Genomic DNA, 26986 nt, shown 5'->3' with positions numbered 1-26986 from the left:
TTGAAGTAGCTCACTAAGTTGACATGCCTCAAGGAAGGTGTTTTACCTCAACTGGTAGCACTTAATGTTGGAAAACCGAGAACATACTGTGTTTGAACTGCCCTCTGTTTGATATATTGCAGAAGACGTCAGAATATCGAGTGTTTCATGTCACAAGATTCTAAATGAAAAATTGGACATACAAAGAGCTGAGGCATAGTTTGTTTCTTATTTTGTGATCAAAGACTAAAAGGAATATTCAGTAAAAGTTTTCAAAAAACTGTTTGAACAAGCTGACGATGACAAAATGTACGTGCACAGGATCATAACTGCAAATGAGTGAGAGGTATTGAATGAGTAACAGGCATCCCACAGTTCTCAAAGTAGCAGAGTAGGTTGTCAAAGGTGACCTCCAAGGGCCCTGCCCCCCCCTCCCCCCAAACAAAGAACATCAAATGTCTAAGTGATGCTCAATTGTCTTTTTTATTTCAACAGAATTCTGCATATATACAGGGTTATTACAAATGATTGAAGCAATTTCACAGCTCTACAACAACTTTATTATTTGAGATATTTTCACAATGCTTTGCACACACATACAAAAACTCAAAAAGTTTTTTTAGGCATTCACAAATGTTCGATATGTGCCCCTTTAGTGATTCGGTAGACATCAAGCCGATAATCAAGTTCCTCCCACACTCGGCGCAGCATGTCCCCATCAATGAGTTCGAAAGCATCGTTGATGCGAGCTCGCAGTTCCGGCACGTTTCTTGGTAGACGAGGTTTAAACACTGAACCTTTCACATAACCCCACTGAAAGAAATCGCAAGGGGTTAAGTCGGGAGAGCGGGGAGGCCATGACATGAACTGCTGATCATGATCTCCACCACGACCGATCCATCGGTTTTCCAATCTCCTGTTTAAGAAATGCCTTTCCGTAAGATTTTCCAAACCGTCGGCTGTGGTACGTTTAGCTCCCTGCTTGCTTTATTCGTCGACTTCCGCGGGCTACGTGTGAAACTTGCCCGCACGCGTTCAACCGTTTCTTCGCTCACTGCAGGCCGACCCGTTGATTTCCCCTTACAGAGGCATCCAGAAGCTTTAAACTACGCATACCATCGCCGAATGGAGTTAGCAGTTGGTGGATCTTTGTTGAACTTCGTCCTGAAGTGTCGTTTCACTGTTATGACTGACTGATGTGAGAGCATTTCAAGCACGACATACGCTTTCTCGGCTCCTATCGCCATTTTGTCTCACTGTGCTCTCGAGCGCTCTGGCGGCAGAAACCTGAAGTGCGGCTTCAGCCGAACAAAACTTTGTGAGTTTTTCTACGTATCTGTAGTGTGTCGTGACCATATGCCAATGAATGGAGCTACAGTGAATTTATGAAATCGCTTCAATCATTTGTAATAGCCCTGTACCTACAGTTTGTTTCTCCAAGTTGAAATCATCAGCTGACATTACCATACACAAGGGAATTGGACAGGTTGCGTGAGAAAATTTGCAAAGAGACTGCACTAGTCTTACTAAACCTCACAGTTCCTTCATCCACTTGTCCATCTACATAGATGCTGTGCAAGCCGCTGTATAGTGCATGGTGAAGGGCACCCTGTACCACTACTAGTCATTTCTTTTTCTGTTCCACTCGCAAAAAGAGTGCGGGAAAAACGGCTACCTATATGCATCTGTACAAGCCCGAATCCCTCTAATCTTATCTACACGGTTCTTACACGAAATATATGTTGGCGGCAGTAGAATCGTTCTGCAGTCAGCTTCAACTGCCTGTTCTCTAAATTTTCATAACAGTGCTCCTCCTCAAGAAGAACGTTGTCTTCTCTCCAGTGATGCCCATTTGAGTTGCCGGAGCATCTCTATAATATCTGCATGTTGTTCAAACTTATCATTAACAAATCTCACAGCCTGCCTCTGAACTGCTTCGATATCTTCCTTTAATCTGACCAGGCTTGCATCCCAAACACTCGACAGTGGGTTGCAGTAGCATTCTATATGTGGTCTCCTTTACAGGTGAACCACACTTTCCCAAAATTCTAGCAATAAACCAAAGTTTTACCATTCGCCTTTCCTACTACAGTTGCAATCTTAAACTACTACAGTCACTACCTTCTTGTACTCCGCATCATCATCAGCAAACAACAGCATACTGCTGCTTACGCTGTCCATCAGATCATTTATGTATATACAAGGTGACAGTTATTGAACTACATGAAAAAATAACGTAAATTACTTACAAACTATGGTGTGCACACACTTTATTCAACATGTAAATGTCAGTGCAGATATTTAGATTTTGGGTACAACATGTTCGATATCCCTGCCATCATTGGCGAAGATGTGGTGCAGATGAATAGCGAAATTCTGCACGACCCACTGAAGCGTTGCAAAATCGATGCTGTCGATGCCATCCTGAATGGCTGTTTTCAGCTCAGCAATGGTTTTGAGGTTATTGATGTATACCTTGTCTTTAATATAGTCCCACAAAAAGGAGTCACATATGTTCAGATCCAGAGAATATGGCGGAAAATCAAGGCCCATGCCAGAGGTCTCTGGGTATCCTGTAGCCAGAATGCAGTCCCTAAAGTGCTCCTCCAGGATTTCAAACACTTTTCTGCTTCAATGGGGTCCAGCTCCGTCTTGGATGAACCATGTCTTGTCAAAATCAGGGCCAAGTTGTATAAGGGGGATGAAATTATCTTCCAAAACCTTAATGTACCATTCGGTAGCCACCGTGCCATCAAGGAATACAGCTCCGATTATTCCTTGACCGGACATTGCACACCACACAGTCGCCCAATGAGGTTGAAGAGACTTCTCAGCCGCGAAATGCAGACTCTCAGTCCTCAAATGCGCCAATTTTGCTTATTGAGGAACCCATCCAAATGAAAGTGGGCTTCATTGCTAAACCAAACAATACAGTGCATACTAATTCCCCTAATTCCCCGTGGCCAATCGTGTAGTTTGAACGTCCTAATGTGAAGTGTTCGGTAGCTATGACTATTTTATTTCGTGTAGTTCAATAATTGTCACCCTGTAGAAAATAAAAGCGGTCCTCTCACACTTCGCTGAGGCACTCCTGACGATGCCCACGTTTCTGATGAATACTCACCTTGACAGCACAGCTGCCTACTCAGCTATGCGAGTTGAAGGCTCTTGTGGAAAAAATCAGATGACTAGCCTCTACAAGGAACTCAACGCAAATCTCACTCTCTGTGACATTATTGTTTTCAGAATTAAAATCTGTATTGAAAGAATTCCATTTCATCATTATCGGAGACATCCAGAGGAATCCATCTGGTAATTCTGCAGGACTGCATAGCAAAGCAGACAACACTAGGGTAAATGTACTAGTATACTAGGGCAGTACATTGAATGAGAGAAGTTGAATAGAAACATTAACAGAAACAGTTTGGTTTCTTTTTTAACAAATCATGTATAATGTTGTCACTTGCCCAGAACCCTAATAAAAACTCGAATAAATAACTTTAGAGTGATCTAGAACACCCACTGGAAGCTATAGCTCTACGACTTTTCACTGAGAATGGAGCCAATTCCACCTTCAGCGTACCAAAATATGGTGTAATGTTCACAGATAAGCCAGAACATTATGACTGTCTAGCTAACAGCCGGAATGTCCAACTTTTACATGGATGACAGCGGCAATGCATCATGGCATAGAAGGGATGAGACCTTAGTAGGTCACTGGAGACAACTGACACCACATCTGCATACGCAAGTCACCTAATTCCTGTAAATTCTGGGGCGGGGGCGGTGTATGTTCAATCACATCTCAGATGTGTTTGATCGAGTTCAGATTGAGGGAGGGGGGTGGGGACGGCAGCACATCAATTGGAATTCTCCACTGTGCTCTCGATCCACTCCATCACACTCCTGGCCTTGTGACATAATGCATTATCGAGTTGAAAAATGCCACTGCCATCGAGAAATATGATCGTCGTGAAGGTGTGTACACGATCTGCAACCAGTGTACTATACACCTTGGCTGTGATAGTGCCTTGCACCAGCTCCACTGGACCCACGGATGCCAGAGTGAATGTTCCAAACGGCATAATGGAGCTGCCAGCAGGGTTTCTCCTTCCCCTGATACAGGTGTCGAGAAGCTGTTCCCCTCGAAGACGACGGATTCACGCCCTCCCGTAAACATGACAAAGAAAGTATCAGGATTCATCACACCGTGTGGTGCTCTGCCACAGCGGCAACATCCGGTGCCGACGGCCACACACCCATTTCAGTTACAGTTGCCGATGTCGTGGTGTCATCATCGGCACACGCACGGGTCGTCGGCTGCGGAGGCCCATCATTAGGAGTGTTTGGTGCACCGTGTGTTCAGAGACACTTGTACTTTGCGAAGCATTGAAGTCCGATATTAGTTCCGACACAGTTCACCGCCTGTCCTGTTTTATCAGTGTGTCTGGTCTACAACGTGTGACAAATTTAAAGAGGGATGGCTGCCCAGCCCCACGACATCTGGACGCGCCACCTTGTTGAAGAGACTCACCACAGTAGTCCTCGAACACCCGGCAAGTCGTGCAGTTTCCGGAACGCTCCGGCCGAGCCTCTCTGGGCCTTCACAATTTGCCCTCACTCAAACTCAGATACACTCCTGGAAATGGAAAAAAGAACACATTGACACCAGTGTGTCAGACCCACCATACTTGCTCCGGACACTGCGAGAGGGCTGTACAAGCAATGATCACACGCACGGCACAGCGGACACACCAGGAACCGCGGTGTTGGCCGTCGAATGGCGCTAGCTGCGCAGCATTTGTGCACCGCCGCCGTCAGTGTCAGCCAGTTTGCCGTGGCATACGGAGCTCCATCGCAGTCTTTAACACTGGTAGCATGCCGCGACAGCGTGGACGTGAACCGTATGTGCAGTTGACGGACTTTGAGCGAGGGCGTATAGTGGGCATGCGGGAGGCCGGGTGGACGTACCGCCGAATTGCTCAACACGTGGGGCGTGAGGTCTCCACAGTACATCGATGTTGTCGCCAGTGGTCGGCGGAAGGTGCACGTGCCCGTCGACCTGGGACCGGACCGCAGCGACGCACGGATGCACGCCAAGACCGTAGGATCCTACGCAGTGCCGTAGGGGACCGCACCGCCACTTCCCAGCAAATTAGGGACACTGTTGGCTCCTGGGGTATCGGCGAGGACCATTCGCAACCGTCTCCACGAAGCTGGGCTACGGTCCCGCACACCGTTAGGCCGTCTTCCGCTCACGCCCCAACATCGTGCAGCCCGCCTCCAGTGGTGTCGCGACAGGCGTGAATGGAGGGACGAATGGAGACGTGTCGTCTTCAGCGATGAGAGTCGCTTCTGCCTTGGTGCCAATGATGGTCGTATGCGTATTTGGCGCCGTGCAGGTGAGCGCCACAATCGGGACTGCATACGACCGAGGCACACAGGGCCAACACCCGGCATCATGGTGTGGGGAGCCATCTCCTACACTGGCCGTACACCACTGGTGATCGTCGAGGGGACACTGAATAGTGCACAGTACATCCAAACCGTCATCGAACCCATCGTTCTACCATTCCTAGACCGGCAAGGGAACTTGCTGTTCCAACAGGACAATGCACGTCCGCATGTATCCCGTGCCACCCAACGTGCTCTAGAAGGTGTAAGTCAACTACCCTGGCCAGGAATATCTCCGGATCTGTCCCCCATTGAGCATGTTTGGGACTGGATGAAGCGTCGTCTCACGCGGTCTGCACGTCCAGCACGAACGCTGGTCCAACTGAGGCGCCAGGTGGAAATGGCATGTCAAGCCGTTCCACAGGACTACATCCAGCATCTCTACGATCGTCTCCATGGGAGAATAGCAGCCTGCATTGCTGCGAAAGGTGGATATACACTGTACTAGTGCCGACATTGTGCATGCTCTGTTGCCTGTGTCTATGTGCCTGTGGTTCTGTCAGTGTGATCATGTGATGTATCTGACCCCAGGAATGTGTGAATAAAGTTTCCCCTTCCTGGGACAATGAATTCACGGTGTTCTTATTTCAATTTCCAGGAGTGTAGATCGCACACCCTCCCTGTTCAATACAGGGACAGCACGCTCACTGATACTACATGCATCGTGCATGTGTCTGAAAAGCAGTCATTTTCCACCAGGTGACGCTGCTATCGCCTGGACGGTTTTGTATCAATATTAAGTCGACGGTCATAATGTTCTGGTGAATAGTGTAGTCTTTGAAGGTTATATGCTATGCAGTTCGGAAAAGGAGGAGCTAGACGCTAGTAGTTACATAACTGGTGTCGGCAGCCTTTCAGCCTGACGACGTGTGGTGTTTTGGCAGTGGGGTGTCGAGACTCACGCATAGGTGATGCCGCCGATGACCATGGTTAGGCGCGGCCCCACCACGCTGATGATGGACGGCGCTAGCCAGTTGCAAACGGCGAACACAGCGTAGATGACCGCCAGGCTGGTGTAGCCATCCCCACGGAACTCCGGATCGTCTGCTTGGATGCTGTCCAGTACGGTTTTCTGCAGACAGAGAACACGAACAGGTGTAGGCAGGCTCTCCCACTTACCGTGGCCAATGATGACGATTGAGGTTATCAGCGCCCGTTCCCAAAATAAATGTTGACGAGTGCAGCCAAGATCTGTTAAACAAACATCAATTCAGAGCCGATCTTCGCGAGAATTGTAAATGCTCAAATTTCAAGATTGGACACAGCACATCAAAACAAGTAGATAAAACTAAAAATAAAATACCAGTACAAAATAGGTAAAGATAATTAACTGTGGCTGGGTGACCACTTTCAAATAATAGGTGACCAAACCACTTTACAGCACATTAAGATCTCAATCCCAATATTTTGGGAAGAAGTCCAGACATCACACAAAAACTTAAAATTCTAGCCACACTCGCCTCATTATTAGTTAAAATAGAGGGCAGGTCTGGTGGGAAACTTAAATCTTCCCTCAAACCCGCATATAAAACACACTCAGTTAAAATATGTCGTATCGACAGCTGTGTCCCACATGTACGACACGTTGGTGGCTCCTCACGACGTAACAGAAAACCATGTGTCAACGGACAATGTCCTATTCGAAGCCGTGTAAGGGCTACTTCCTCAGCTCGTCGTTGTCGGAAGGGCGTAGGCCACGCTCGGACAGAATCCTTCACCGCTCGCAACTTATTATCCCTCACTTCCAGCCACTGAGCCTCCCACCAACGCATGACCTTCCGAGTCACGAATGATGTTATTGCCTGCAGGGGTACGGAATAGCGAGAAGGAGGTGGGATGGAGCAAGCCTCCTTGGCAGCCGCGTCTGCAAGTTCATTTCCAGGAATTCCTATGTGCCCTGGAACCCAGCAGAAAATTACATCCTTACCCTGCTTTTGCAAGAGCAGAAGTGCGTCCTGCACTTCTTGCACCATCCGATCTGCTGGGTACTTCTGTTCAAGAGCGTGTAGAGCACTTTGGGAATCGGAGCAGATGATGAATTTCTTCCCATGATGTCGTCGCATATGCTCTAACGATTTCAGAATGGCAAACAGTTCTGCACAGTAAACTGAGAACTTCTCTGGGAGCCCTATTCTACGGACAGTGTCGGGAAACATAGCAGAGCAGCCCATAAAATCCCTCTGTTTAGACCCATCCGTGTAAACAGTAATAAAATCAGAATGGGGGTCTAAAATCTCAGTAAATTTAATTTTAAAAGGGTGGTCCGGGGTACAATACTTCTTGTAACCACCCAGAAACCTAACCAAGTGTCGCTACATAGCGTCAAGCAACATCTACAGGGTATTTCAAAAATGACCGGTATATCTGAAACGGCAATAAAAACTAAACGAGCAGCGATAGAAATACACCGTTTGTTGTAATATGCTTGGGACAACAGTACATTTTCAGGCAGACAAACTTTCGAAATTACAGTAGTTACAATTTTCACCAACAGATGGCGCTGCGGTCTGGGAAACACGATAGTACGATATTTTCCACATATCCACCATGCGTAGCAATAATATGGCGTAGTCTCTGAATGAAATTACCGGAAACCTTTGACAACGTGTCTGGCGGAATGGCTTCACATGCAGATGAGATGTACTGCTTCAGCTGTTCAATTGTTTCTGGATTCTCGCGGTACACCTGGTCTTTCAAGTGTCCCCACAGAAAGAAGTCACAGGGGTTCATGTCTGGCGAATAGGGAGGCCAATCCACGCCGCCTCCTGTATGTTTCGGATAGCCCAAAGCAATCACACAATCATCGAAATATTCATTCAGGAAATTAAAGAGGTCGGCCGTGCGATGTGGCCGGGCACCATCTTGCATAAACCACGAGGTGTTCGCAGTGTCGTCTAAGGCAATTTGTACCGCCACAAATTCACGAAGAATGTCCAGATAGCGTGATGCAGTAATCGTTTCGGATCTGAAAAATGGGCCAATGATTCCTTTGGAAGAAATGGCGCCCCAGACCAGTACTTTTTGAGTATGCAGGGACGATGGGACTGCAACATGGGGCTTTTCGGTTCCCCATATGCGCCAGTTCTGTTTATTGACGAAGCTGTCCAGGTAAAAATAAGCTTCGTCAGTAAACCAAATGCTGCCCACATGCATATCGCCGTCATCAATCAAAAAAATGGTTCAAATGGCTCTGAGCACTATGGGACTTAACTACTGAGGTCATCAGTCCCCTAGAACTTAGAACTACTTAAACCTAACTAACCTAAGGACATCACACACATCCATGCCCGAGGCAGGATTCGAACCTGCGACCGTAGCGGTCACGCGGTTCCAAACTGACGCGCTTAGAACCGCACGGCCACACCGGCCGGCGCCGTCATCAATCCTGTGCACTATATCGTTAGCGAATGTCTCTCGTGCAGCAATGGTAGCGGCGCTGAGGGGTTGCCGCGTTTGAATTTTGTATGGATAGGGGTGTAAACTCTGGCGCATGAGACGATACGTGGACGTTGGCGTCATTTGGACCGCAGCTGCAACACGGCGAACGGAAACCCGAGGCCGCTGTTGGATCACCTGCTGCACTAGCTGCCCTCTGTGGTTGCCGTACGCGGTCGCCCTACCTTTCCAGCACGTTCATCCGTCACGTTCCCAGTCCGTTGCAATTTTTCGAACAGATCCTTTATTGTATCGCTTTTCGGTCCTTTGGTTACATTAAACCTCCGTTGAAAACTTCGTCTTGTTGCAACAACACTGTGTTCTAGGCGGTGGAATTCCAACACCAGAAAAATCCTCTGTTCTAAGGAATAAACCATGTTGTCTACAGCACACTTGCACGTTGTGAACAGCACACGCTTACAGCAGAAAGACGACGTACAGAATGGCGCACCCACAGACTGCGTTGTCTTCTATATCGTTCACATCACTTGCAGCGCCATCTGTTGTTGAAAATTGTAACTACTGTAATTTCGAAAGTTTGGCCGCCTGAAAATGTACTGTTGTCCCAAGCATATTGCAACAAACGGTGTATTTCTATCGCTGCTCGTTTAGTTTTTATTGCCGTTTCAAATATACCGGTCATTTTTGAAACACCCTGTATATGGAAACTCCGCGAGCCACCATAGTGTGCGTGACGCAGGACATCTTATGCCACTACTGGTTACTTCCTACCCTGTTCCACTCACAAATAGAGCGAGTAAAAAACAACTCTCTCTATAAGCCCTAATTTCTCTAATCTTATCTGTGTGGTCCTTACGTGAAATGTATCTTGGCGGCAGGAGAATCATTGTGCAGTCAGCTTCAAATGCCGGTTCTCTAAAACGTTCTCCGTAGTGTTTTTCGAAATGAAAGTCTTCTTCCCTCCGGGGATTACCACTTGAGCCCCCCGCAGCATATCCGCAACACTAGCATGCTGACCGAACCTACTGGTTAACAAATCTACACTACTGGCCATTAAAATTGCTACACCACGAAGACGACGTGCTACAGACGCGAAATTTAACCGACAGGAAGAAGATGCTGTGATGTGCAAATGATTAGCTTTCCAGAGCATTCACACAATGTTGGCGCCGGTGGCGACACCCACAACGTGCTGACATGAGGAACGTTTCCAAGCGATTTCTCATACTTGGACAGGAGTTGGCCGGCGTTGCCTGGTGAAATGTTGTTGTGATGCCTCGTGTAAGGAAGAGAAATGCGTACCATCACGTTTTCGACTTTGATAACGGTCGGTCGCGATTGCGGTTGCGGTTTATCGTATCGCGACACTGCTGCTCGCGTTGGTCGAGATCCAATGACTGTTAGCAGATTATGGAATCTGTGGGTTCAGGAGGGTAATACGGAACGCTGTGCTGGATCCCAACGGCCTCGTATCACTAGAAGTCGAGATGACAGGCATCTTATCCGCATGGCTGTAACGGATCGTGCAGCCACGTCTCGATCCCTGAGTCAACAGATGGGGTCGTTTGCAAGACAACAACCATCTGCACGAACAGTTCGGCGACGTTTGCAGCAGCATGGACTATCAGCTCGGAGACCGTGGCTGCGGTTACTCTTGACGCTGCATCACAGACAGGAGCGCCTACGATGGTGTACTCAACGACGAACCTGGGTGCACGAATGGCAAAGCGTCATTTTTTCGGATGAATCCAGGTTCTGTTTACAGCAGCATGATGGTCGCATCCGTGTTTGGCGACATCGCGGTGAACGCACATTGGAAGCGTGTGTTCGTCATCGCCATACTGGCGTATCACCCGGCGTGATAGTATGGGGTGCCATTGGTTACACGTCTCGATCACCTCTTGTTCGCATTGACGGCACTTTGAACGGTGGACGTTACATTTCAGATGTGTTACGACTCGTGGCTCTACCCTTCATTCGATTCCTGCAAAACCCTACATTTCAGCAGGATAATGCACGACCGCATAGAGCAGGTCCTGTACGGGCCTTTCTGGATACAGAAAATGTTCGACTGTTGCCCTGGCCAGCACATTCTCCAGATCTGTCACCAATTGAAATCGTCTGGTCAATGGTCGTCGAGCAACTGGCTCGTCACAATACACCTGTCACTACTCCTGATGAACTGTGGTATCGTGATGAAGCTGCATGGGCAGCTGTACCTGTACACGCCATCCAAGCTCTGTTTGGCTCAATGCCCAGGCGTATCAAGGCCGTTATTAGGACCAGAGGTGGTTGTTCTGGGTACTGATTTCTCAGGATCTTTGCACCCAAATTGCATGAAAATGTAATCACATGTCAGTTCTAGTATAATAAATTAGTCCAATGTATACCTGTTTATCATCTGCATTTCTTCTTGGTGTAGCAATTTTAATGGCCAGTAGTGTAGCAGCTCGCCTCTCAGTTGCTTCAGTGTCTTCTTTCAATCCGACCTGGTGTGGAGCCCAAACACTCTAGCAGTACTCAAGAGTAGGTCGCACTAGAGTCCTATATGCGGTCACCTTTACAGATGAACACGCTTTCCCAAAATTCTCCAAACTCGACCATTCGCCTTCCGTACCATAATCGCCACATGCTCGTTCTATTTCATATCGCTTTGCAACTTAACGCCCAGATATTTATACAACGCGACTGCGTCAAGCAGGACACAGCTAGTGCAGCATCCAAACATTACGGGTTTATTTTTCCTACTCGACGGCATTAACTAACAAATGGTTCAAATGGCTCTAAGTACTATGGGACTTAACATCTGAGGTCGTCAGTCCCCTAGACTTATAACTACTTACTCCTAAATAACCTAAGGACATCACACATATCCATGCCCGAGGCAAGATTCGAACCTGCGACTGTAGCAGCATCGCGGTTTCGGACTGCAGCGCCTAGAACCGCTCGGCCACAACGGCCGGCGCATTAACTTTTTCCCATTTTTAGAGCTAGCTGCCATTCATAACACACCTAGAAATTTTGTCCATGTCATCTTGTATCCTCCTACAGTTACTTAAGCTCAACAGCTTCTCGTACACCATAGCATCGTCAGCAAACAACTGCAGATTGCAGTTGTCCGCCACGTCATTTATGTACATAAAAAAGTAATAGTGGCCCTTCACGCTTCCCGCTTCCCTGTGGCACTCCTGGCGATACCCTTGACTCTGATGGACACTCGCTGTCGAGGACAACATACTGGGATCCGTTGATTAAGAAGTCTGCGAGTCAGTCGCATATCTGGTAGCCTACTCCGTATGCACGTACCTTCGTTAACAGTCTGCAATGGGGCACCGTGTCAAATGCTTTTCGGATATCTAGAAATATGTGATCTGGCTGTCGCCCTTCATACACAGTTAGTGTATCATGCGAGAAAAGGGCAAACTGTGTTTCCCACGAGCGATGGTTTCTAACACCATGCTCATTAATTGACAAACCGATCGGTTAAACCGATACTGGTCTTTCAGTTCTGAATAACCACTGTTTTTCGTAATTTGTTTAGTCTCGGCTATAACAGATCTTTGAATGATATTCTTTCCGATGAAAGCAGGCAACTTATAGATGAACGTATTATAGGGAATTACTATTTATGAACATATTGGACTATAAATATTAGGCAATGAATTAATTCGTTATTGAGATTTTAACTCTTGTCATGTAAATATTTCTGGTAAATGTCATATTTTGTTCGCTATGTAAACTTCTCATTTGAAGTTTTTGAAGGAGCATTTTTGCTTTTGTCAGCAAAAAATCCATTAAATTCCAACTTCAGTTAAAAAGTAAAGAGATATATTTGACTAAAAATAGCATTTTCATTCGAAATAATTAAAGAAAAAGGACGCTACAAATTTCGAAGAAAGGCCTATTATTCTCTGTCCTTTCTATGAAATAATGAAAGGCAAAGGAAGGCACAGCGACAACGTAAATTAAAAACTTAACACAGTTTACAATAAAAACAGAAATTAGCTGATCTGCTACCTGTGTGTGCATAATATGTCTTTGTCTGCTTGTAGCCCTAAGAAACGGACAACTAAACACAAAAAATTGAATACTAAAACCTCAGTTTTCAACCTTTAACACTAATTACTCATAGAGCCAATAAAGTGGTATGATCCTCAATTATAACGTGAGTTTTTGACAGAGATTTAAAAAAAGAATAGACTCAGGAGAGTACTGATGTATTTTTTGTAGTGTAGAACTCCTCTTTATTCGAGAAAAGCAACGAATGGTGAGCGGACTAAGTTTTCTTTCGTTTACCTATTTTATTTCGTATTTTTGCTCTATGTACTTGAAACGTCTAATGCAAAAGTCTGAGGATGACGTAGAATTTTTCTGTCTTTGTGTTATGTCTATGTTTACTGTCGAAAATAATAGCAACAAAAAACCGAAAATCGGTTCTTTCAGAAACAAGTTATTTTGAACTGTTTTAACAGTCATATTGGAGCCGAAAAAAGCCAGTGTTAATTGGTTCAAATGGCTCTGAGCACTATGGGACTTAACTTCTAAGGTCATCAGTCCCCTAGAACTTAGAACTACTTAAACCTAACTAACCTAAGGACATCACACACATCCATGCCCGAGGCAGGATTCGAACCTGCGACCGTAGCTGCCGCGCGGTTCCAGACTGTAGCGCCTTTAACCGCTTGGCCACCGCGGCCGGCTAAAGCCAGTGTTACCGAAACCGCTATTTCAGTGATATCTGCCATACTTATAGTTCAGTCGGTAGCAGGGCCAGTTCGACAACATTTGTCCACACCAGCGACTTATCATTTGGCGCCAACATGCTCCCCGTCCCAACACTCTTCCTTTTTTCTCTTACACTTTTACCCGCGTCAGTTTTCCCCACTAATTGTGATATGTTCTGTATAAAAATCTTGCGCTCAGACAGCTTTCTCTGCTTGCCGCCTCAAGCGGTCGGTAAGGAATATCGACATTTAAAACATGTAACTAACGGATCTCGATGTATCGAAATAATATATCGATATACCGTCGAAGAAGTATCGAAGTACCAGCCAATAAAACTATCTGCAGCATACTGTAAATATACTGTCGTTTTTAGAACTATATGTTTAAGTGTTGATTTATTACTAGATATTCTGTACATCAACATGCTACCAGCTTGCTTATCCCCCTTAGAGCAAGAACTGAAAGGTAAACGATGCACGTTCACGCTTGGCGACAACCGCTCTGCTATCAGGTAACTGCATGTAAATGACACAATAAAAGGTGTCAATTGGGCCCGTCGTTTGGTTTCGTCACTTATCGCATTTGTCCGTAACACTTCATGTCGACTTAGCTTTTTCCAATTCTGCAAACGCCAGCGAACTAGCAGTTGTAGTGTCAAAATTGCGTGGTGAAGTTAAACGCTGCAGTTTCTGTTGTTTAGCGCCGATTACGTCATCATTTCTCTCACATGTCTCCACCCACCGCATAGACCAAAATTATTTCGATTTTTGTTCATCATTTTCAGTGACTATTTTTAAAGAATGCCGGTGTGAAGGCATAGCACACCAGTTGCCTTAAAAAATGTTTTTTTAACGCAACTGGTGTGCTATTTCTTCACATCGGAAATCTTGTTGTTCCGTTCACATCGGGGCCTCCAATGCAATCGGACATCATCTTTCTGCCACCTATACTTGCTTCACACAGTCAAAGAGAAAGTGTTGACGTTATGGAAGCTTAAAAAGTAGTAAGGCTCCTTTACGCAGTGAAAGTAAAATTATGTTTACTACAATTGCAAAAGAATAGTTTCAAATACTTACCGAAAACTGCGAAAAAAATATAAAATAAAAATATCTGCACTCGATGTTGCTATTTCGAGTCGATATATCGGTGACAAAATGTGCTCGTATATATCGATAGTTTTTGGAAAAATCAATATATCGATATTTTAACAGCAGCACAGCAAAGCGGCCGGTTGTGTCGCTTGGGCCTTAAACTAGCCTTGGTCGGTAGAATACTTGCCAGCGAAAGACCAACCTCACAAGTTCGAGTCGCAGTCCAGCACACAGTTTCATTCTAAGAGGAAGTATTTCTTTTCCGTTGTCCCCCACTGCCTCTTCGGCTAAAGATAGAGACTCCACCCCTGTAACAAGATTATAGCCGACATCCTGTCAATGTGTTTTTCCTAGGAGCCCTATGTCCATAACTTGCAACCCGGTGTTTTCAGAAGGGATGAAGTTTAACCTCCAGTCGATAGCGCGGTCAGTAGAGACGGGTTGTACCCGGCGAGTAACGCACATGTAATGGAGTGGGCTTATGTGATAGGTAGAATGTTTATTTTAAGTACAGTAAATAGCAATTTCCGCTAAGAATATGTAGTCTTATTTTTCATGTGCTACTGCCGCACATCAGGGTAAGCATGGTTATGTACAGATTTGGCGTAGTTAATTTTAAATGGTGGCCGGATACTCTTCCTGTCGCCACGCTGTTAACCACCACCTTCCACCCCTCCCAGATGAAAAGAGTGTGCCCCAACTGTCTGCGTGAAGATTATTCATGTGAAATGTTTGTGAATCGCGTTTGGGGAGGGACGCGGGTACCAGTCCGGTATTCGTCTAGTGGGATGTGGGAAACCACCTAAAAACCACATCCAGGCTAGCCTGCACACCAACGGCCATCGTTAATCCGCCGGGCCGGTGCACTTACCCGTCCCTCAGGCGGCGCTTTAACACGCACGGGTAACCAAGGCGGGTTTCCAGTCGAAATATGTATTCCGAATTATCCGAGCTTTTATGGTATCTGAGCAGGTTCGGGTTGGGTTCGCATTTGCCCAGATAATCGGTAGTTTGCTGTATCTATAACCTGCGTTCGCTTACGAACATCTACACAGGCCCATATATTAATGCCCTTTCCATTTTAGTATCTACCACAACAACTTTTTTTCCCTAAACAGAAATACGCCATACTTTGTTTCCACAATAGTAGATAGAGAAAATTTAAATGACAGCTATCTTAGAAATCTGAGACAACGGCCTTGCCGCAGTGGGTACACCAGTTCCCGTGCGATCACCGAAGTTAAGCGCTGTCGGGCGCGGCCGGCACTTGGATGGGTGACCATGCGCTGTTGCCATTTTTCGGGGTGCACTCAGCCTCGTGATGCCAATTGAGGAGCTACTCGACCGAATAGTAGCGGCTCCGGTCAAAGAAAACCATCATAACGACTGGGAGAGCGGTGTGCTGACCACACGCCCCTCCTATCTGCATCCTTAACTGTGGATGACACGGCGGTCGGATGCTCCCGATGGGCCACTTGTGGCCTGAAGACGGAGTGGTTTTTACCTTAGAAATGTAACAAGAAAGCATAGTATAGAAACGAATTTAAAACTGGCGTGTTTGTCTCCTTTGTAAGGAGTAGGAGGAGATGGGGAGGGGGGGGTGGGGGGAGAGGTAGGCTGAATGACGCAAAGGATCATTACTCTATGTTGTTTAGGAAAAAAAACTCTGACACTGTATGAAATTTTTCGGTGGTTTTGCAGCGCCGTATTCGTTTGTATAGTGGAGCTTTCAGTGACTACTACGGCAGCCAGCGTCAAGAGTGAACTGACGTACTGACAATGCGTGTGGTACTTTGATACGTAGCTGGTCAAATTATACCAAGGAGACGTCAAGTAATTGTAGAACGTTCGTGCACTACCAGAGATTATGTCCATGCCTGTAATGGATGAATATTGGTAGTGGTGCTGATTCCGCTGAAAGTCAAATTTAGCTTATTTCTGTGAGGCCTTTCAGCGCCGAACGCCCTTTTCCATGCACTAGGCCGCACGGGGTAGCCGCGAGGTCTCAGGCGTCCTGTCACGGTAGGCGCGGCTCCCCCCTTCGCAGGTTCGAGTCCTCCCTCGGGCATGGGCGTGTGTATTGTCCTTAAACTTAGTTTAAGTTAGATTACGTAGGGTGTAAACTTAGGGACCAGTGACCTCAGCAGTTTGGTCCCGTAAGATCTTACCACAAATTTCCAATATTTTTTCCATGCACTGCTAAGGCTATAGCCATACTGCCGGTTAAAAGTAGTTGTAGCACAGTCTGATCTCAGGGCTTTCTTTGATGACAGCCTCACAAACAAACGTGAAACGAAAGTCTTATCTCCTGCAATTACCAACCGGGAGACTAAGTCATCAACAGCAAATTTATCAAAACCTGCAATAGTAATTGAGACGTCGGCCGCTTGTGCAGAGTGGTCCGCGAGAAATACAAGCCTCGGCAAGCAACCGGATAGCAACGTTCACTGGGCGTCCGTTCTGATGAATTTAGACATTAACCATGATCCTCTTGTCTTCCAGCTGAGTTATTAACCATGTTTGCAACATGTCCAAATGCTAATTTACATACATCTTCACTGCGAAGGGGATGGTGACTGCATTTTTCAACAAAATCGAGTACCTGTTCATAATGCACGGCCTGTGGCGGAGTGGTTACATGACAATAACATCCCTGTAATGGACTGGCCTGCACAGAGTCCTGACCTGAATCCTGTAGAACACCTTTGGGATGTTTTGGAATGCCGACTTCGTGCCAGGCCTCATGGACCGACATCGATACCTCTCCTCAGCGTAGCACTTCGTGAAGAATGGGCTGCCACTCCCCAAGAAACCTTCCAGCACCTGGCTGAATTTATGCCTGCGAGAGTGAAAACTATCAAGGCCAAGCATGAGCCAAAACCATATTGAATTCCAGCATTACCGATGGAGGGTGCCACGAACTTTTATGTCATTTTCAGCCATGTGTCCGGATACTTCTGCAAATTTTCAAATCTGTGTTACACTATGTAATCAGAAGTACCTTGTTATGGTACAGCGTATCCAGAGTATCATATAGACACTTTTCCTTGATGTATGCCTCAATATGCGCGCTCATTCTTGGTTTCATTCCATTTTTACAATAAGAAGATATGATTAGATAAAGAATAATTCTCAACGCAGTACAAAAAAGAGAATTTTCAATCGTTTAATTAAAGTATTTATAAAAATTACTCTGAAAAATGTTGGAATATCTCGTACAACAGCCAAGAGTCCTCAGGAGTCTGCTGCCCACAAGTATAAACAATAACAAGCAGAAATTGAGAGGTTCATACCTCAAACTGGTAAGAGATGGAACTGATCCCCCATGGTATACAAAACAGGACCGAACGCTGTTGCAGAGGCAACGGAGAAAGCATGCGAAGTTCAGAAGAACGCGAAATCCCGAAGATTGGCTAAAATTTACAGACGCGCGAAATTTGGCACGGACTTCAATGCGAGATGCTTTTAATAGGTTCCACAACGAAACATTGTCTCGAAATTTGGTAGAAAATCAGAAGAAATTCTGGTCGTATGTTAAGTACACAAGCGGCAAGACGCAGTCAATACCTTCGCTGCGCAGTGCCAATGGCACTTTACCGACGACTGTGCCGCTAAAACGGAGTTATTGAACGCAGTTTTCCGAAATTCCTTCACCAGGGAGGACGAATGGAATATTCCAGAATTTGAAACACGAACAGCTGCTAGCATGAGTTTCTTAGAAGTAAATACCTTAGGGGTTGCAAAGCAACTCAAATCGCTTGATACGGGCAAGTCTTCAGGTCCAGATTGTATACCGATTAGATTCCTTTCAGATTACGCTAATACAATAGCTCCCTACTTAGCAATCATATACAACCGCTCGCTCACCGATAGATCTGTACCTACAGATTGGAAAATTGCGCAGGTCGCACCAGTGTTTAAGAAGGGTAGTAGGAGTAATCCATCCAACTACAGACCTATATCATTGACGTCGGTTTGCAGTACGGTTTTGGAGCATATACTGTATTCAAACATTATGAATCACCTCGAAGGGAACGATCTATTGATACGTTATCAGCATGGTTTCAGAAAATATCGTTCTTGTGCAGCGCAACTAGCTCTTTATTCGCACGAAGTAATGACCGCTATCGACAGGGGATCTCAAGTTGATTCCGTATTTCTGGATTTCCGGAAAGCTTTTTACACCATTCCTCACAAGCGACTTCTAATCAAGCTGCGGGCCTACGGGGTATCGTCTCAGTTGTGCGACTGGATTCGTGATTTCCTGTCAGGAAGGTCGCAGTTCGTAGTAATAGACGGCAAATCATCGAGTAAAACTGAAGTGATATCAGGTGTTTCCCAGGGAAGCGTCCTGGGACCTCTGCTGTTCCTGATCTATATAAATGACCTGGGTGACAATCTGAGCAGTTCTCTTCGGTTGTTCGCAGATGATGCTGTAATTTACCGTCTAGTAAGGTCATCCGAAGACCAGTATCAGTTGCAAAGCGATTTAGAAAAGATTGCTGTATGGTGTGGCAGGTGGCAGTTGACGCTAAATAACGAAAAGTGTGAGGTGATCCACATGAGTTCCAAAAAAAAAAAATCCGTTGGAATTCTATTACTCCATAAATAGTACAATTCTCAAGGCTGTCAATTCAACTAAGTACCTGGGTGTTAAAATTACGAGCAACTTCAGTTGCAAAGACCACATAGATAATATTGTGGGGAAGGCGAGCCAAAGGTTGCGTTTCATTGGCAGGACACTTAGAAGATGCAACAAGTCCACTAAAGAGACAGCTTACACTACACTCGTTCGTCCTCTGTTAGAATATTGCTGCGCGGTGTGGGATCCTTACCAGGTGGGAATGACGGAGGACATCGAAAGGGTGCAAAAAAAGGGCAGCTCGTTTTGTATTATCACGTAATAGGGGAGAGAGTGTGGCAGATATGATACGCGAGTTGGGATGGAAGCCATTAAAGCAAAGACGTTTTTCGTCGCGGCGAGCTCTATTTACGAAATTTCAGTCACCAACTTTCTCTTCCGAATGTGATAATATTTTGTTGAGCCCAACCTACATAGGTAGGAATGATCATCAAAATAAAATCAGAGAAATCAGAGCTCGAACAGAAAGGTTTAGGTGTTCGTTTTTCCCGCGCGCTGTTCGGGAGTGGAATGGTAGAGAGATAGTATGATTGTGGTTCGATGAACCCTCTGCCAAGCACTTAAATGTGAATTGCAGAGTAATCATGTAGATGTAGATGAAAGCCTGCTCGAAACGCTGAGTTCTGCGCATGCGCGCATATACCACCACCACCACCACCACCACCACCACTACTACTACTACTACTACTACTACTACTACTACTACTACTACTACTACTAGTGCTGCTACTACCACCACACATGCGTGGATCCACGTCAGAATAGAAAGGTTCTCTTTTCTCGCCTGCGTGGCTAATGAACGGTCTGCTAAAATCGCAACTTCAACCGTTCTGCCGCTAGGCAGTAGGCCGTCTACACCTTACTTGTACATGGTAGATGTGTTGTGCAACACGAGCTTTGGGTAATACTCTAATGACTGAGCGATGGCGACTGTCAACAAGGCTGTTAAGAATTCTCCGTCACCCTGTATGATAGTGCGCGGAATACCGGCACTTTTCCTATCGCGGATAGCCCGAGCTTCAGAAATAGGCTGGTCCGCGTGTAGTAGAGTCAGGGGAGGCACGGAGGCGGGCGGCCACGCCCAGGCTGCGTCTTTGGCAAAGGTCGGGGGTTCGAGGCCCGCCTTCTGTGACCCGCCACAGGCGCGGACCGGTTGTGCTGGCTGGCCTGCTCCCGTTTCCACGGCTTGATCCCAGCCCTTACATGGACCGCGGGAGTGGACAACCTGACAGTACAGAATTACCGAGTCTGGTGGTGCAAACAATAGCAGCTATATTACACACCAGAGTGTTGGAAAGCCATCGCAGCCTTAACGCGTACTTCGTCAGTTCACGCCTAAAGGCTGGTTCACACTGTGCCAGTGATTTAGGAGAAGGAGATTAGTGTTTAATGTCCCGTCGACAATTAGGTCATTAAAGACTGAGCACAAGCTCGGATTAGGTAAGGATGAGGAAGGAAATTAGCCGTGCCCTTTCAAAGGAACCATGCCGGCGTGTGCCTGAAGCAATTTAAAAAAACCTATATCAGGATGGCCGGACGCAGGTTTGAACCGTCGTCCTCCCAAACGCGAGTCCAGTGTGCTAATCACTGTGCTGTCTCGCTCGATGCCACATTTGGTCAAGGGCCAATTGACTTAGTAACTAAAATTGTGTAAAGGACATTGTTTCGTACACGAGGTGTGAGGAAAGTAATAATACTTATCACTACGAGCGATCTGGCAAAACTGCTTTGTTCTACTTGTGTAGACAGGTTCATTCATTCATACTTTCCAGATGTTCAATCCGAGTTTCAGCTATGTACAGCCATCATGTGATTTTTGAGAGCGTCATCAGTGACGTTGCTTTTTTGCAGCACGTCACGAAAATTAAACAGCGGCATTCAGAGCAACGTCATGCCATTGAGTTTTGCGATGCGCTTGGGGAATCGGAGTGTGACATTTGGAAAGTTGAACCAGGTCCATGGGGAACATTTATCAAGAATACAAGATTTTCGTTGGTACAAATCAGTTTTTGAACGTCGACAACAGTTTGAAGATGAACCGCACACAAGGAGACCTGCAACTTTAAAAACCGACGAAAACGTCGAAAGTGTGCATGCTCTTGTGAGATTGTTGCTCCATGAGAAACTGTCAACCATTTGTTTTACAAAGATATCCTTACAAGGTTTAGACAAACGGTGAATCGAATGAGATCGGACATTGCAGACAAGTGGATGTTGCATCATGACAACGCCCCAGGCCACACGACCATTTTAATCACGGAATTTTTGACCTCGAAAGGCATTCCTGTTGTTCCACAATCCCTCTATTCATCTGATCTGACTCCTCGTGATGTTTTTCTTTTCCTGGAATTGAAAAATGTTTTAAAATGAAGTCTTTTGGAACTCGGGACAGCATTCAAAAGAACGTGGCCGACATGTTAAACACCCTACCAGTTGAAGCCATTCAGCGCTGCTAGCAATACAGGGAACAGCGACTCCACCGGTGTTCAGGTGCCGAGGGGACAACTTTGAATCGGACAAAAGTGTTGTTTGGGAGGGAATAAAACTATGGTAGGTTAGAAATCAGCCTCATTACTTTTCTCACACAGCTCGTAATCGGTAAGTAAGACAGTTTAGGAGGTAGTCCAGGTCACCCACCAATGATTCTGATTAGTAGCGCGCATTATTGTCTGCCTTCGTTCCGCCCTCTCTTTTCAGTCAACCGTTTATTGTGGATCGGCAACATGGCTCGTAGAAGAGACAATACAACTGTTAACCCTTTCGTGGTTTTTATTCATTTTTCTAGAGTTTATTAAGGTACCTCAGCTGTTACAGAGTCTTATTTGGATCAGAATTACAAATATGCATTTGAATAATTTTTAACTTGAACCATTTTCTCAAAAATAAAAAAAATTAAAAAAAGAAGTGGAACGCATACGTCCCACTGATCATTTCTGGAACCGATTTTCCTCACAATGAAGTTACTACAAATTAGTGTAAAATTTATGAACAAGGCTTATTTGCACCAGTATTTAACATTAATGTATTGGAAATTAAATGTAACTCATTTTTGCCAATATGCAAACATGTGGTATAGCCTTCTTTATTATTTCCAACAAAAAATACATTTTGCTACTTAGTGAATATTACTTACATTGCGCGAAATTTTGGAAAGCAAGGTGAAATACAAAGTGGCACATTACAGGATGAACAAACATATTTTGTTCGTATTTCAGTGTCTTTCGTGCTGCAAACCCTACACTGCCTCCTGGTCTTTTGCTCCTTGAGAATATGAGAGCCGACATTCATAAGCTTTACTTCCTGTGGCACTGCGGTGACACCTCTTTTTCTAGAACAGAAAGCAGGTGATGGGCCCTTCTTCATTCTTGATGAAAATCCATCTATCAACTGCCTTGCTAGTCTCATTCGAAATGAAAGCTGGTTTGCGTTTCGTCTTGACAGTCGAAATATTACATAAGAGTGGACGATGGCTAAGTCAACAAAAAAATAAAATAGTCGGTGCCATCATTTATTGATCGTTTTGACCAGCTACGAGAAAGGTATATGGTTGGCAGGCGATCTGCTCCACCCATAGTACTATTATAAACATGTACTACATCAGGACATGAAATGCTAATTGTGGATCCATCTTTCAATTTTCTTTTGATGAATACAACATATTTAGGATTATGTGCAGTGGAAAGGAGACAGACTGCTTTGCTATCTTGCCACTTAACAGCGGCAACACCAGATTTGACAGCAAATGTAAACTCTCCACGGTTTAGACTTGGTAATTTACTGGCCAAAAATGGAGGTAGGCCTTTTCTGTTTCCTCTGACGGTACCACAGCTATAAAGCCCCCGTTTTCTCAGTTCTTCATTAGTCTAAATGTTGAAAAGAAATTATCAAAAACCACAGTTCTATTGGAATTAAAGAATGTTTTACAGAGTTCCAGCACTACTCTTTCTCTCATATGGCAATCTTTGAATTAAACCTGTGTTTGCATCAGCAAGGCACCAAATTTTGTAACCTCTTTTTACAGGTTTTATGGGCATGTACTGTTTCAGGCTTGTTCTTCCTTTGAATGCAACCATTGACTCATCAACTGCAAGTGAAGTAGAAGGATGCTATACTTTCAAACAGTTTTTGTTTAGGGCTGAGATAAGTGGTCTGATTTTGTACAACTTGTGATAACCAGGATCGTTTGTTGCTGGCAGAAACAAATTATCATTGCAGTGAAGGTTCTCTATTATTTTCTGATAGCGAGCAAGTGTCATAACATTCGATACTGCATTTACATTTAGATATGGGTCTGAGCTCCAGTAACTGGCTGCTTCAGGTAATTGATGAATACCCATTACTAGGATCATACCCAGAAAGGCTTTTAGCTCCTGAACTGTGAGTTCCCTCCACTGTGCAGTATTCTTCTGTTTGGCATACAAATTTGTTTGAAAGCAGATCTGTTGCATCATAGAATCGTCAAATAATTTTTCAAAACACACAAGTTCATTGTCTGCCAAAGCAAAGTTTACTGTTGGTTTTGGGTCGAACACTGAGGGTAAATTTAGTTCTTCAAAGTGAGTTACATCATCGTCCCAGTGAGAATCGGTAAATTCACCAGTTTCATCATCTTGCTCAAAATTGACTCCACTTTCACTTGCAACACTGATGTTTTCATCTATCAACACATCGTTGTTGACAATCTGTTCCATATAATTGTGTGTCCATTTTTCTAATGGTGTGCTTGGAGTAGACAAATGATCATGAGATGAAAAAAACCTCTAGATCATCATCGTCAGCTTCAATGTCCGATTCTTCTGGATTATCTGCCAGTGAAAATAAAAAATCCAGGATCTCGCTGTCTCGCAGCTCCTGCATAAGTAACAATAATATGTCTTAGTTCGAAACAACATACCGTACTTTTACTAGCACAAAATGTTACAGAAAAAAGCTGTTACTCCTACAACATCCTAACATAAAGGAACTATAGGGTCACACAACGGTTACTGGGACACATGCAACCCACTAATTGTAACTACGCTAAAAAAATATTTTAGAAGTAAAATACGTTTTAGAAAGTGTAGTTGTCATTTGCAAATATCTAAGATATTGAAAATAGCAAACATACTTACTTCGGACATTTTTAGTAGTCAGAATACGCCGAAAACTGTCTCGAGACACAAGAAATTGAAGTTTTGGCGCGGAAACTCACGCGACAACGCACTGCAACAGTCACAGCTTTCTATAGACAGAATTTTTTCCGAGTTCAGAAGAGCTGCCAACATATGGCAGGACTGAGCAGAAATATGCAACTCGCTTCCCAGTGTTTTAAATAAGGCCCAAAATTAGTGGGACATATGTGTCCCAGCAACCACGAAAGGGTTAACTTAGTTTCCCTTTATGTAGATCAGAAGTGTTTGTGGAACGTGAAATGTCTACTGTACACAAGTAAAGCAGCCGAAGTAGCCGGAATCACAAAGCTGGAAAAGTCGGTAGGAATACCGGGGTTTCAGGAGGATGAGATTAAATAGAATGTTAAAAGCATCGGGTCGGTATTTATTGTTTATTTTTAGATTCTGAATACTGCACTACATCGAGCAGATTGGACCTACACTGTAATATTAATAGTGCGGTTTTAAAATTATCACATTGCACATTCCTGAGAGATATACCTACTCCCACGAACAGAAGAAAGTGAAGGTAACAAAATCATGGGTATATGCGCTGATGCAGTGTACGTGCCAAATGTTAAATGGTTTAAGATATTGGACGAACGTCTCGGAAAGTTGGACACGGAAATTAAGTAAAGTGAAGGCAGATCGGTAAGCTAATAATTAACTAATCGAAAGATGTTTGTCAGGGTCCTTGAACCACAACCAGTAGCAATAAGGTACCCCACTTCCTGCATTTTACTTTCTGTATATATGGCTTCTCGCAGATAAGTATCAGTACACTGGTTTTTCCTACACACTTTTTATAATAGAACAATGAAGCGACTTTCCACAGCCTTAGTGTGGGAAAGTATACTTTTGGATCTTGATTCTCAATTTCTTTCAGAAGCACAACGCACGCTTCACGCAGATCTAAGCGAACACTGCCGGCCGGTGTGGCCGAGCGGTTCTAGTCGCTACAGTCTGGAACCGCGCGACCGCTACGGTCGCAAGTTCGAATCCTGCCTCGGGCATGGATGTGTGTGATGTCCTTAGGTTAGTTAGGTTTAAGTAGTTCTAAGTTCTAGGGCACTGATGACCTCAGATGTTAAGTCCCATAGTGCTCAGAGCCATTTGAACCATTTTTTGAATCAGCGAACACTCCGCTGTACACTAGAAGATTCACTCTGCAAACATTAGTCTAGGCTGAGGGTAAGCTGTTTCTCTCAGTTCCTTTCTTCCGGAACTGCTAGTCCAGCAAGGAATGCAGGAGAGCTCCAGTGAGGCTTGGAAGGTAGGAGATGAGGTACTGCCGGAAATAAAGCCGTGAGGACCAGTCGTGAGTCGTGCTTCTATATTGGAGTACCAGTCCAACAAATAAATGTAATTTGCCAGGAAGTTTCACGCATGAATCGTGTTTCCAAATCAAGTGCCACAACAGGAAAGTACTCAGATACCACTTAGCAACTGTTTGCATTCACTTCCAACAGATAGATGATTTTGTCAAGTGTTTTGTTGACTAAGTAAGAGTCCACTCAGGATACGGTGGCCGATGCGCAGTCACCAATTTTCCTCCAAAGCGCTGGGAGAGTTTATTCGTTTATACGGAAGGGGAGGCCGTCAGTGTTTCCTACCTTTCAGCCAGTCTGCGATGACAGAATCGAGAAGTACGCCTTGAAATCTTTCTCAAACGATTTTACAGAAACCATTCGGTAAAAAATTTCATTTTTGCGATGCTTATAGCTTTAGATGTCCGGTTCACGATCATTTGACCATAATTTCGTTAATGGTCATAGTTATTGTGATATTTACGTCGAAGTAATACACTGCGCCAAATTCGAAAAAGTTTGCAATGAAAAATAGGGGTCGCTACGATTCAAAATGGCTCTGAGCACTATGGGACTTGATATTTGAGGTCATCAGTCCCCTAGAAATCAGAACTAATTAAACCTTACTAACCTAAGGACATCACACATATCCATGTCCGAGGCAGGATTCGAACCTGCGACCGTAGCGGTCGCGCGATTCCAGACTGAAGCGCCTAGAACCGCTCGCCCACAATGGCAGGCGATGTTTTTCAGTCTGCCGATAAAAGAGATACAGACCGTGCTCGTGTACAGCGCGCGTCACTCGTGTTTGTGGAATACTAAATTGGGCAGCAATTCTTCTAAAGCTAGTAGTAGGGTTGCGTTCCACTACTTGAAGAATGCTCTCAACTTCATTAAGAGTTTGTTGTACGGGACATTCAGAGACAACATTTACGCTAGAATGCGTACCACACTCACGCAATCCCTGAAACACCCTGATAAACACCTTGCTATATTGCACTCTGCGATTCGGAAATCGTTGTTGGTATTCCCGCACAGCAGCTCTGGAATTCCCATTGGACAAACCATAGACAAACACCATGTCAGCATACTCTGCATGCGTGAAGATCCGTGGCATTTTCACTACACAACACTGTATCCGTTGATCACGTAACAACACTGTAGTACCGTGCATTACGACAAGCACTGTCGGACTGCGCCATGCGCAACTGAACTGCGCACCGAGATGGTTAGTATGGAAGA

The 26986-nt window shown here is 45.0% G+C and overlaps 1 protein-coding gene across 1 annotated transcript in view; it reads right to left on the bottom strand.

Annotated features, from left to right (window-relative positions):
* Positions 1 to 26986, bottom strand: part of LOC126092497 (UNC93-like protein MFSD11) — a 246955-nt gene that overhangs the window by 59501 nt on the left and 160468 nt on the right. Inside the window, exon 2 of the mRNA XM_049908119.1 lies at positions 6336 to 6505. Coding sequence (XP_049764076.1) covers positions 6336 to 6505 — 170 coding nt within the window. The remainder of the gene's footprint in view (positions 1 to 6335; positions 6506 to 26986) is intronic.

Source organism: Schistocerca cancellata, chromosome 7 (assembly GCF_023864275.1).
Source record: "Schistocerca cancellata isolate TAMUIC-IGC-003103 chromosome 7, iqSchCanc2.1, whole genome shotgun sequence".
In the NCBI taxonomy this organism is placed as follows: domain Eukaryota; kingdom Metazoa; phylum Arthropoda; class Insecta; order Orthoptera; family Acrididae; genus Schistocerca; species Schistocerca cancellata.
This window is presented reverse-complemented; position numbering and strand designations above follow the sequence as displayed.